We start from the raw sequence: 13,600 nt of genomic DNA, 5'->3' as shown, positions 1-13,600 counted from the left end.
GATGATATTTTCTTAACAGTTAGGGTCTAATAGGATTGCACTTCACCTCCAGGTCAAATCAAATGGATTTTACTCTGCTCTCAGTGGGTTTTTGCATGTGCGGATGCAAAATGAAAAACACTGCATGCAGCTTTGAAGATACCGAGCAAAGGACACACTTCCTCTTGGATCAAAACAAAATTCACCAGGAGCATAAACCTATTAATCTGCACCTCAAACCATGACTTGCAGATTCTTTAACGCTCTGATTTAATTTGTGTTCACTCAGTAGTTTTTCCATTAATGAGCCCATACTGCTCCATACAGCTTAAACATACAGTAGAGCTGAAACAGCAACACATTTTACGCATTTATTCAAGCAAAAATTACAAGCATTCTCATGTTACAGCTTCTCAAGTGTAGATTTACTGCTTTTCTCTGCTTTATATCTTTATAAATTGTATATCTTTGGTTGTTGGACTGTTAATCAGACAAAAAAAGACATTTAAAGAACTTGTAGTGGGCATTTGTCACTATTTTGACTTTTAGTTGCAGCCATACTCTCTTTTCTCACATATACACAGAGGCATTCACTACAGCATGCTATGTGAATATATACCTGGATATATACAGTCTATAATACATTCATACATCTACATTTTCTCTCACATGCAACAGTCATCTACCTCCTTTCTGAGTTATTTTAGGCACAATAGCACCACCTGCTGGTAATAAACGTTTACAATAAGTGACTTGACAAGCTACTTTACTGCCTTTAGTTGAAATAATTTAACAGTAATTTATGTAAAAAGAGGAACGACATAAAGACATCTGCCATTATCACCCTTATATGCTAACATTTGTATAGGGAAATGTCATGCTGTCTTTGCGGTTTTACGAGCGACAGCTTCTCATTTTATCTGGATTTTCGAAAGATAATTTCACTTACACATCCTGTCCTCAGTTAAAAACTAACCACCTGACTCGGACGTTGGGGCTCAGACCGGAAGTGAGCGAGCTGTCTCAAACATCAGACAGACATGGCGTGTTTGCTAGCGAGTAGCAGTGCAGGCACCACAATGTTTTCTTCAACACGGGAAGCAAAACACCGCTCATGGATATGCTCTTTATTCCTGGTGGTTTATTTAACGTCGCTGCCAGTTTCGGCAAAGCCGGACAGCCTCAGAGAAGTGACCGACGGCAACTGGGAGGAAATCCTGACGGGAGAATGGATGATTGAATTGTCAGTATCTTGCTAGCGGCTAATCGGCTAGCTAGCTTGTCAGTTAACTTAGCTATTTTGAGCTCGTAGAAACAGGGCATGATTTGCCATTTCCGGCCAGATTCAAGCCTAAATTCTCTGTCCTATCTTATTATTATCATCCTGTCTGCCTGTCATTTAGTCCTGACGAGTTGCTAAAATGTCTAGCTATGCTAACAGCTGCCATCTTTAGCTAACCAGATTACCACAGAGTTGTATGATAGCCAGTTTGCTAAGTAACTAAGTAAATGCTAATGTGCACAATCGGGTCAGCAGTACATTTCAGCTTGTACTCATTGATTAGTTACACGTTCATGTGAGTGATTGTGCAGTTTATCTGAGGCTTTACATGTGAAACTTGATATCCCTCAGCTACGCACCCTGGTGTCCAGCATGCCAGCAGCTCCAGCCGGTGTGGAAGGAGTTTGCAAACTGGGGGGAGGACATGGGGGTCAACATAGCCAAGGTGGACGTGACAGATCAACCCGGTAGGCCTGAATGACCTTTCCCAGCTGGCAGCTACACTGTGACTCCTACATACATAACAAAACAAAGCTTTCATGCCAGTGCAGGATGTCCATTCATTACTAACTAGCAGAACAAAATAGGCAAAACAAGTTACAACAGCTCTGCAGTAAACACCAGTTAGGTGAGGCTTATAGTGTCCAGTTTTAGAGATATGTTGGCTATATTTCAGCAGCCTTGTCACCACTGTTATCTTTGATGATGCAGTCGGTACTTGTGAGACGTTTCTTCTCGTAATGTAATGTAACAACTGGATGTTATAGGGTGTGTTTCAAATACTTTCGCCACCACATTTCCATTGACGCATCTCAGTTTAATGCAATACAATTCAGCAGCATTACAAAATACCTCCTCCAAAATGACCTTAAAGTCGAGACAACACCTCTCTTAAAACAGTTTTAACAAAAAACTTCATTATAACTTTAATGAAGGTATGATTTATTGCACAGTGAATAGACTGTAATTTTGTAGTGTTTGCTAAAGATACACTAGCAGTTCAGGTATTTATGTACTACTTAATATTACATTTAAAAAGGCAGAGTTACTCAGTTTTATACCAGTTAAAATCCTCTGTAAATGTAATTTAGTAACATGATATTGTCTCACCTGACAGTATGCTTATCAATAGGAAAACTGCTCTAGTATACAGGAACAGTGGTCACATGCAGAATCAAAATATTGACTGAAAGACGGTTATTTGGTTAACAACACAACAAACTAAGCCTGAAAAAGGCTAAAAAGATCAGTATGATCTTCAACAAAGTGGTATTGACGGCAGGGCTACTTTATGTTACTGTATTGTGTGTTAAGTTTTTTTTTCCAGTCTTGTACAAAATGTCAATATTAATGTTAGCCACTGGTGTACTGTAGCTGTTATCAGACATTAATTCAACCCGTCTGCCAAGTCTGAAATTCATTTCACTTTACTTATGAGTCATAATGTTCTTCTTGCACACTGACTGTACTCGCCTCCTTCCTCTGTTAGGTCTGAGTGGGCGATTCATCATCACTTCACTTCCTACTATTTACCAGTAAGTTCTCTGTTATTTTGTGTTTTTTATTGCTTCATCTTTTGTGTGGCTGCTTGTGGTGTATGTAATGCTGATGTGCACCATCTTGAAAGAAAATGATCAAGTGGGTTTAACTAAGTAGAGAATCTCATATACTTTTAGCTCACCAATTCTCTGTTCTTCTGTGAAGACTATATGTCTTGTTGTTTTGCATAATTTGCTTGAATATAATCATCAGTAAGGGGAAGTAAACTTAGCATTTGTTAGCTTAAATACAGTGTAAGTTTCTGAAATACGCCACATTTGTGAAAATGCAGATCAAAAGTTGTTAAACCATAAAAAATCTAATTAGTGATTAAACTAACAGAATAAAATAAATCGGAGAAAAAACAGCAAATCCTCCCTTTTTGAGACGGTAGAACCAGTGAAATATTTGCTTTTCTGCTTTATAAATGACTTAAATTGTTAATTCATTCTCAAAATTTTTTCTGATTCGTTTTCTTGATTATCACTTCAGCACTATTTCAGTCCTCACTGTCAACCAGAAAGAGTCTTACCAAATGTAACACCAACAATAATCAGTAACAGAAAATCACTTGTTAGATTTATATTTAGCTTGTTTTTCCTTTTGTTGTCTTATTGATACTGTTTGATTTTAAATTGTTGTTGTTTTGTTTTATTGTTTGTATTATTGTTTTTGTGTGGACCCCAGGAAGACTAGCGACCACTTTGTGGAAGCTAATGGGGATCCAAATAAAGAATAAACCAGCATGTAAGAACCAGCTGTGAAGCAATACCACCAGCAGCCTTTTGAACAAATCTTGTGATGGCTGAGTTTCATTTTGCTTTTTCATTGTAAAAGTAATTTTTGGTCTTTAAAAACGCATATTTAAGTCAAAATCCCCAAATTTGCAATCTTCAGATTGTGGCTATATACTTTTCAAAATGTATTGTTTCCCCCTAATTTAGATTTATCATTTAAACTGATGGCTTACTTGCAGATATTTTGGTTGTTATACCACTGGTCTAATCGGCCATTTTGCTTTCTTATTCTGTTGGCTGTCACTCAACATAGACTGTCACACTCTGTCAGTATCACAGCAGCTAAACACACAAATGTTTTTATGTGTCAGTCCATGAGATTTTCATCACAGAAAATGTGGGTCATGTGCGTCGGGATGAAACACTGCAAGTGACTAAAATGTTTGTTTCTGTGTTTGTGTTTCAGCTGTAAGGATGGCGTCTTCCGGAAGTACCAGGGAGCTCGCACTAAAGAGGACTTCCTCAGCTTCGTTGATGAGCAGAAATGGAAAGCAGTGGAGCCAGTTTCCTCTTGGTTGGGGCCATCTTCGTTTCTGTGAGTTTACAGTTATGACGGTGATAATGATGATTAAATGATAATGACGATTTCTCTGCAAAACTCTCATCTTAGTGACAGTCCGGTGGTTTGTATCACGGTTGTACTTGTTTTTGAAATGACATAAAACAACATTAGATACATGCCCTGCTAGCCCAGTTTGACAAATCTGTGTTAAATTACATGCTGTCGTTTCCTCCCCTTTTGGCAGAATGAATTCAATGTCTGCTTTGTTCAAGCTCTCCATGTTTATCCGGGTAAGTGAGGATTTCACTCTTGGTAGTGCTGACTGTCAACATGTAGGTTATTATTTATAGGAAGGTATTTATTTCACAAAATGCATGAGAAAATTAGACTGGTGTGTTTTTAAAAAAGAAAGAAAAAAGAAAACAGTTTTACAGGATACAGGGCTGACACAATAGACAAAAATGTAGGCCAATTGACCACACATGTAGCGCAGACAATGCATATTAGGACAGAAGGCTAAACTTACAGGAAACATATACAGCTGTTCAAATAAATCATCCTCCCCAATGTCTGAGGTTTTTTAATTTAAAGGATGAGGCTGGCATTATTTATTTTATTGTCAACAAATCCCATGAAAAGACCAAAACCAGCAGTGTGTTAGTCTCTCAATACTTTCCAATGTCCCCTGCCTGTCTGTGGCTCTCAGCCCCAAGCCCATGAAAAGATACATCTTCAAAAACAGTTCATAAGTATATAGTTTCATTTCATTTCAAAATAGCTGGACACTGTAATTTTTAGCAAACAGTACTCAAACAGGAGTAAATGGTGCAATTGTTGGGGACTATTTTAAGCTGCAGATTAATACACGTTTGGTGCTCTTGTGAGTATTTCTGGCAGTTGGACGGTGTTTGTGAGATTGAATCAAACTAAAGTACAGTGCCTGTGTTCATCATAATGAGGGAACAACCCAGTGCAACAGTGTGGCTCATTGATGTGTTTTTAATAGATTTAATGGAGGTCTGTTGCACAGAGGAATAAGATATATAAGGCTTTGGCTACACAGATACTTGTTAGTCTGTGTCATATCTGTCAAATCCAAAAGCACTGCTGCAGTTAATGCAATGATGTACCCTATGTGCACAAATAATACTGTTACAGATAACACATTTTGGCATTTTATAATCATAAATCATGTTGTTTTGTTTATATACAGGATTTGCAAAAATGAGCTCATATCACTTCACTGGTGCAGGTTTACAGAGGGCTATATATTTATGGCTTGTTGTCTAGAAACATTATTTAAAATTGAAAGTGTGGCCTGATGATGGCGCCAAAGGAAAGGTCACAGAATCAAAAAAAATTGCCACCAGGCTGTATGTAAATTCTGCTGTGAATTTAGCGTGGTTTCAGACCTGTAATTCACCGCAGCCTCAAATAAAAATATTTTTTTGTTTTCCAGCGTTGTCATAACTACATGACAGAGCATCTCGGGATTCCTGTTTGGGGATCTTACGTTATCTTTGGCTTGGCCACTCTGTTCTCTGGCCTTGCATTGGGACTGGTGAGTACTTGTGCAGCACTTAGACATGATTTTTAAAAACAGTGAAACTCTAGTGAATGCTCTTACAGTGTGCATTAAGTAAAAACGCATGCATTGCCAATGAATTAATGGTTATTGTTGTCTTGTCTTCGCAGTTGCTGGTGTTCATCGCAGATTTTGTCTTCCCCTCACGACGATTTTCTTCTTCAGATTACTACCAGAGTAAGTTTCATATGATTATACTGAATACTGCTTTACTACACATTTATCTTATATATACATATAGATACAGACACGGATAGATAACAAATGTACTAGTAGTCAGGTTGTGTTTGTTACTGGTTTATGAATGGTCACTGACTGTTGTTCTAAATGTTATTCTGCAGAAAAACAGACAATGCAGCAGGCGAGGTTGCTCCAACGACAAGAGGACGAACATGAGGCTGACGGCGAGGAAGACGACGATGAAGAGGAAGAAGAGCAGGATGGCGACCAGGATGATGTCTGGAGCAGGAGGAGAGGTTCCCCAGAGGGCCGCCCAGAACCTAAGGGACAGGCTTTGTCTGATGAAGCTCTGAGGAAGAGGGTGGTGGGCAACCGTGAGGAGGTGGATGAGGAGGATACCTAGAGAGTCACATGGCCCCTACTCCTTTTGAGAAGAGCGCCGTGTAGTCAGCAGAGTCGGAGGAGCCTTGGTCCCAAGCAGCAGTGTTTACAGCAGGGAGCCCTAAACCTCCCCTTCTCCTCCTCTTCCTCCTTTTCTGAGCCTGCAGACACCTCACTTCTTTTCTTCTCCTTCCCTTTTTTTCGAAGGGAGCGCTTTAGACTCTCACTGCCGCTCTCTCCACCTGAGCAGCAGGCTCCACCTGGAAAAAGCAAAAACACTCCTGACACCTGAAACAAATCGCCTGGCTGACGTTTAGGTATGAAGTGCAGTAGAGATGGATTTTGCAAAGTTGTTTATGCTATGCATCATTTTTTAAAGATTTGTGTGTTTTATTATATGTTTATCTCAGAATTATTATACCAGCCTTGCGTTTGAAGTTTATTTTGTTAAATTTTACTCTTCAGCTGATGTATACATACGGTTATTTTATGTTGCATATATTTTACAAACCCTGACAGTTCAACCCAACGTAACAATGTTCACACACCATTCGACATTCAGTGCATAATGGAGAAAAGAGGGAAAAGAAAGGGCCCCAAAAATGTTACAGTTGTAAACCTTAAGATTTAATTCCTGGTTGATTTGGTGACGCCCGTGGTTACCGTGGTAACAGCAAGTGCGGTTTAATACGTCAGCAAACACTTGTTGAGCAGCTGCACCTTTGTCAGAAATACAACAGAAGAGCGACTGGTGTATCTGTTTACAGTGCAGCCAAAAAGACGGTCAATAATAACTGCAACCGCAATCTGATTTCATGCTGCAGACAGCGTGAATAGTTTTCCACATAACCGCAGGACACAGTAAAGTCGGTTATCTTGCTTAGAAGTTGGAGGTGTGGAGCCTGTTGCTTGCCACTCTTCATCTAAGAGCTCTCTGTGGCTGCTCCTTCTTGTTCCATTACTCCCTTGCAAAAATTAAAATCCACTGATGAAAAAAATATTGCAAATGACTGCTCTCTTGTTTTGTAGACGCATTTTTGATAAACAGTCATGGTCACTGCTAACCTTAGTGACAAATACATTGCTTTCCAATAAAATCCACCCCTTGAGTGCCCAGATGAATGCTTTTAATGTGAAGCCGCAGCAGTTGGAAATGTTTGGTGTGTATTAGCAGTAACTAAATACAGCTCAGCTACAGTGTTAGGAGAGTGAACAGTGAACAAAGGCGGATACCAATGACATAAAATGAAAAACAGTAACTCTGGATTACACGCATGCCTGCTTCCTTGTGAATCCAGTGAGGCAATGGCAGACTCTGCCACAAACAATGGAAACTACTGATCAATATATAGTAGTAATTACAGAATGTAAATACATTGAATGGCTGTAGAAAAATGCAGATCATAAATGTTATTAAAAACAGGGTTTGGTTTATAAATTTGGTTTATACGAATTATAACTTCAACATGGAACACCGAGGTTTAAATTTCAGCCCTGTCGTTTTCCTCAGTCCGTGTTAAGTGTGCATCCTCTGGGCACAGGTACGTATGGGGCAGGATCCCTTCTTACAGCATTTGTTTTTTGCTCAATAATCGCACCAGAACGTTGACTGAGCTGCACTCTTCAGAAAACTAGACCACGCCAGGTAGATGCTGATTAAAAAAAGAACTATACCCACTCCAAATATAAAAGGCCTGGTGAATGTTGTTCTGTAGATACTGTATGTCCCCATAATGTATCATACAATCAACCAATGGTTTTATTTCAGTTTTTATTAAAACATTTTTTTGTTTATTTGTGATTCTCTAATTATTAAAGCATAATGTTTACTCGAACAACCTCGATGTGTTGTCGACCTGTCAGTAGGTCTACAGTACAGTATATGCATGCCGTAATACATTTAAAGAGAGGAATAATTTAGGGACTCCCTTTTATATATTGTTATATACAGAGAGAAGTCTGGAATGTACGTCCTAACACTGCTCTGCTTTGTGGAACAGCAAGAGGACCAGAATAAATCTGTCTGCTCGACAAAGGGAGGCATAATTCATCCCACTGTAATCTTGTTTTAACCACTTTTAACTGGACTTATTTTAGGCTCAAAACGTCAAATTAAACCTGAACTTCTGATGGTAATTTATCTAAATGAGTGCCATTTTTGTGTGCATTTGTTTCTCACTGAAATCATGAACAAATTGGCATTTTTACGCATATTTTTCAAATATTAATGCCACTTGAAGCACAGCCTGTATCCACTTCAGTCTTGTAGAGCAAAAAGGTGTGTGTGTGTGTGTGTGTGTGTGTGTGTGTGTGTGTGTGTGACACATTTCACTCTGTTATTTCGATGGAGCTTTTAGTGACTGGCATAGACCTCGATTTATTTTTATGTTGCTTTCTATTTCACAAAATGCAAATTACTCATTTCAGTGACGGTTGAAACAGGTTGTAATTTTTTACCCGACCACTATGTATGGCTTGTAGCATTCACACTTTACTCTGAGCCGGCTGTTCTCCTTCATTGTTTGAACATTTCTTCGAATAAAGGGTTAACTCTGAAAACTCTCTTTTGCTACTTGTGTTGCTTCCAATAGTTAACTGACACGAATATGAACCACCAGTATTTATATTCATCAGTGATGCACAAAGAAGGAAATAGTAGAGTTGCTCACAGCTGGAAAACATTTGAACTGTAGATGGTGCCGAGACAGCTCCGGGAACATCCTGAAAAATAAACAAGTATCAAATATTTGGAGAAACATTTGCCAAAATACTTTGGGCAGATTAAATCTCAGACCACCATTTCTGTTCAAAGAGGGGTTCTCTTTCTTCACAAAAATGGCTTCCTTGACGCCCGTTCAAACCAACTCTTCTCTCTACTAAGAATCTTCACCTCGCTGTCTTCAAATGTGTGGTTTGTAGCTTTTAAATGCAAATGCACGGCGCTCTGTAATCCTGAGTTAGCGTGTCGTCTGTGCTGATAAAGTCTTTTGTGAAGTGGCTGTTTGGTTTCGCCTATGTACCGTTCTTTGCAGTTTTCCTCACTGCACTGAATGGAGTAGACAACATTGCTCTGTTTCTGTGTGGGTAACCTGTCCTTAGGGTGAACGAGTTTCTGTCTTAAAGTGTTGCCTGGTTTAAAGAAGACAGGAACATCGTGCTGTCTAAAGATCCTTTGTAGTTTTTCAGACAGTCCAGACACATAAGGAATGGAGACACCGTTCCTTCTTGGTTCAGTTACACTTTTGTCCTGTTTTTGGCTCTTTTAACTTTGTTGATAGCCCAAGTAGGATAACCACAGGCTGAGAGTGCATTCTGGACATGCCTTTCCTCTTTCTTCTTACCCTCTGAGCCTGTGGGCACTTCTTTGGCTCTGTGCTGTAATGTCGGATTACACCCAGCTTGTGCTGTAGTGGATGGTGTGAGTCAAAGAGCAGGTATTGATCCGTATGTGTTGGTTTCCTGTACACTTCTATCTGGAGCTTTCCGTCCTCTCCTCTGAGAGTAGAACAATCAAGAAAGGCCAAGCGGTTCTCTTTTGCATCCTCACGCGTGAACTTGATGTTGGGGTCCACCGTATTAATATGCTCTGAGAAGCGCTTCCAAGTCTTGTTTCTTGATTTTCACAAAGGTGTCATCCACGTAACGGTACCAATGACTTGGTGGTGTGCCCGGGAGCGAGGATAATGCCTTCTTCTCAAACTGTTCCATGTACAGGTTGGCCACAATGGGAGAGACCGGAGAGCCCATAGCACAACCGTGAATCTGTCTGTAGAAGTGTCCCCGGAATTGGAAGTAGGTTGTGTTGAGACAGATGTCTAATAGTTTACATATGTGTTCAGGTGTAAGCTTGGTCCTTTGCTGCAAGGTGGAGTCCTCCTGCAGTCTTCTCATCACCGCTGACACTGCTTCTGAGGTTGGGATGCAAGTGAACAAGGACACTACATCATAAGAAACCATTTGCCAAAATAGTACACTGTGAAGGTTAGTGCATACTGTAGCAGAAGTATACAGATCCTTTACTTAATAAAAGTACATAACTGCTTCTCCAAAACAATGTTCCCTGTGATGGATATATTATTATATGATATTCGATTGTTAATCCTGATACATCAATGTGTAAGCAGCATTTTACTGTTATAGCTGGCCGAGGTGGAGCTAGTTTTAACTACTTTAGATACAGTTCAGTAGTTCAGTCCAGTGGTTCCCAACCTAGGGCTTCGACAAAAATTTATTTTTAGGACTTTTCTCAAATTTTTGCTCTTTTTTTAAATATTGGATAATTTCACCTCTTTCGGGCCTCAAACAGTAATTTAAATGAAACCATGTGAGACGTTTAGAGGGGAATGTCTCTTTGGTGGAAGTAACAAGTCATAGACATCTGAAACATGACAAGGCCCAAACTAGACACTGTTTTTTTTTGTAAGAGGTCCCAACTTGAAGGTTAGTCTAATCAAAACAAATCATTAAAAAAAACAGTAAATATATTATAAAGAGCTCTGGTCCTTGCCAGCAGATGTCACTCTTGCACTCACTTGGGGTTATGTTCAAACTATAAGGCAATGTTTATTCGTATAGCACCTTTCAACAACAAGGCCATTCAAAGTCTTCTACACTGGACATAAAAAGGCAGTAAGAAAAGAAACACAAGGCAATATAAAAAGACACATTTAAATAGGATTTAAAAGAGTAATATAAAACAGATAAAATAGGAGAATAAAAAGATGCAAGATAAGGACAAACAGCAGACAGGAACATCCACCTCAGGAGCTACCAGTCTATCACAGCAAAACACTTTAGGGAGCAGGTGACATGAAATGTACAGTGGCACTTAATGTGTGTTGTAGCAAATGTAAAGCTACAGTTAACATTTCCGTCCATTTGTTCTCCTGGGGCTTTCCATTTCCTATGTGGGACCCTCTTGAGTGGTTTTACTCCCCCTGGATTGAGAGGGGAGCCGGTCTCTAGAGTGGATCTCTAATCAGTGCACTCATTGCAGCTTGAGTAGCCTTCTGCATGTGCTCTGTTTAGCAGGGTTTAATCTCCAGGAGTGTTCTATCGTAGAAAAGGTTTCAGTCGTAGTCATCTGGACACTGTTTTCAGAATCAAGACGTTTCTGGCTCCCATCCGGAAGTCATTCTCAATTGTGAAAAAATTGGACGGGAACTGGAAATTTAAACTACTCTGAGTTACATAAGCCCTGCCCTCAGGAAGGAATCTGCCTGAGTATCTGTAAATAGCTAGTTTCACCTGAAACTGACCTAATAGTTTCAAGATGGCCCAGTAATCAGGCCTATTGTTCTCTGGCTGCATCTACTTCATCACTGCTAAGTGCCTGATTAGCATGTGATAGGCGTGACCAAGGTGATAATACACTCTGATAGACTTTGGGCAGATTAAATCTCAGACCACCATTTCTGTTCAAAGAGGGTTCTCTTTCTTCACAAAATGGCTTCCTTGACGCCCCGTTCAAACCAACTCTTCTCTCTACTAAGAATCTTCACCTCGCTGTCTTCAAATGTGTGGTTTGTAGCTTTTAAATGCAAATGCACGGCGCTCTGTAATCCTGAGTTAGCGTGTCGTCTGTGCTGATAAAGTCTTTTGTGAAGTGGCTGTTTGGTTTCGCCTATGTACCGTTCTTTGCAGTTTTCCTCACTGCACTGAATGGAGTAGACAACATTGCTCTGTTTCTGTGTGGGTAACCTGTCCTTAGGGTGAACGAGTTTCTGTCTTAAAGTGTTGCCTGGTTTAAAGAAGACAGGAACATCGTGCTGTCTAAAGATCCTTTGTAGTTTTTCAGACAGTCCAGACACATAAGGAATGGAGACACCGTTCCTTCTTGGTTCAGTTACACTTTTGTCCTGTTTTTGGCTCTTTTAACTTTGTTGATAGCCCAAGTAGGATAACCACAGGCTGAGAGTGCATTCTGGACATGCCTTTCCTCTTTCTTCTTACCCTCTGAGCCTGTGGGCACTTCTTTGGCTCTGTGCTGTAATGTCCGGATTACACCCAGCTTGTGCTGTAGTGGATGGTGTGAGTCAAAGAGCAGGTATTGATCCGTATGTGTTGGTTTCCTGTACACTTCTATCTGGAGCTTTCCGTCCTCTCCTCTGAGAGTAGAACAATCAAACAAGAAAGGCCAAGCGGTTCTCTTTTGCATCCTCACGCGTGAACTTGATGTTGGGGTCCACCGTATTAATATGCTCTGAGAACGCTTCCAAGTCTTGTTTCTTGATTTTCACAAAGGTGTCATCCACGTAACGGTACCAATGACTTGGTGGCATTTGTCCCAAAATAGTACACTGTGAAGGTTAGTGCATACTGTGGGATGCAGAAGTATACAGATCCTTTACTTAATAAAAGTACATAACTGCTTCTCCAAAACAATGTTCCCTGTGATGGATATATTATTATATGATATTCGATTGTTAATCCTGATACATCAATGTGTAAGCAGCATTTTACTGTTATAGCTGGCCGAGGTGGAGCTAGTTTTAACTACTTTAGATACAGTTCAGTAGTTCAGTCCAGTGGTTCCCAACCTAGGGCTTCGACAAAAATTTATTTTTAGGACTTTTCTCAAATTTTTGCTCTTTTTTTAAATATTGGATAATTTCACCTCTTTCGGGCCTCAAACAGTAATTTAAATGAAACCATGTGAGACGTTTAGAGGGGAATGTCTCTTTGGTGGAAGTAACAAGTCATAGACATCTGAAACATGACAAGGCCCAAACTAGACACTGTTTTTTTTTTTTTTTGTAAGAGGTCCCAACTTGAAGGTTAGTCTAATCAAAACAAATCATTAAAAAAACAGTAAATATATTATAAAGAGCTCTGGTCCTTGCCAGCAGATGTCACTCTTGCACTCACTTGGGGTTATGTTCAAACTATAAGGCAATGTTTATTCGTATAGCACCTTTCAACAACAAGGCCATTCAAAGTCTTCTACACTGGACATAAAAAGGCAGTAAGAAAAGAAACACAAGGCAATATAAAAGACACATTTAAATAGGATTTAAAAGAGTAATATAAAACAGATAAAATAGGAGAATAAAAGATGCAAGATAAGGACAAACAGCAGACAGGAACATCCACCTCAGGAGCTACCAGTCTATCACAGCAAAACACTTTAGGAGCAGGTGACATGAAATGTACAGTGGCACTTAATGTGTGTGTGTTGTAGCAAATGTAAAGCTACAGTTAACATTTCCGTCCATTTGTTCTCCTGGGGCTTTCCATTTCCTATGTGGGACCCTCTTGAGTGGTTTTACTCCCCCTGGATTGAGAGGGGAGCCGGTCTCTAGAGTGGATCTCTAATCAGTGCACTCATTGCAGCTTGAGTAGCCTTCTGCATGTGC

At 39.8% G+C, this 13,600-nt stretch overlaps 1 protein-coding gene across 1 annotated transcript; it reads left to right on the top strand.

Moving 5' to 3' along the window:
* Positions 1-927: 927 nt before the first annotated feature.
* Positions 928-8,804, top strand: tmx1 (thioredoxin-related transmembrane protein 1). Its single transcript, XM_044166477.1, has 8 exons — positions 928-1,222; positions 1,613-1,728; positions 2,751-2,796; positions 4,004-4,132; positions 4,344-4,389; positions 5,559-5,660; positions 5,795-5,861; positions 6,026-8,804. Exons 1-8 carry the CDS (start codon positions 1,020-1,022, stop codon positions 6,265-6,267), a joined length of 951 nt encoding a protein of 316 aa, XP_044022412.1. The 5' UTR covers positions 928-1,019; the 3' UTR covers positions 6,268-8,804.
* The last annotated feature ends 4,796 nt before the right edge of the window (positions 8,805-13,600 follow it).

This window comes from Siniperca chuatsi, linkage group LG15 (genome assembly GCF_020085105.1).
Source record: "Siniperca chuatsi isolate FFG_IHB_CAS linkage group LG15, ASM2008510v1, whole genome shotgun sequence".
Taxonomy (NCBI): domain Eukaryota; kingdom Metazoa; phylum Chordata; class Actinopteri; order Centrarchiformes; family Sinipercidae; genus Siniperca; species Siniperca chuatsi.
This window is presented reverse-complemented; position numbering and strand designations above follow the sequence as displayed.

What these genes read in the sequence shown, in the direction of transcription:
- tmx1 (XM_044166477.1), top strand. Translation starts at nt 1,020, where the DNA reads ATGGCGTGTTTGCTAGCGAGTAGCAGTGCAGGCACCACAATGTTTTCT. An exon ending in AGCTCTCCATGTTTATCCGG is followed by an intron (nt 4,390 to 5,558) that starts GTAAGTGAGGAT and finishes TTTGTTTTCCAG; the next exon opens with CGTTGTCATAACTACATGAC. An exon ending in CTGGCCTTGCATTGGGACTG is followed by an intron (nt 5,661 to 5,794) that starts GTGAGTACTTGT and finishes TTGTCTTCGCAG; the next exon opens with TTGCTGGTGTTCATCGCAGA.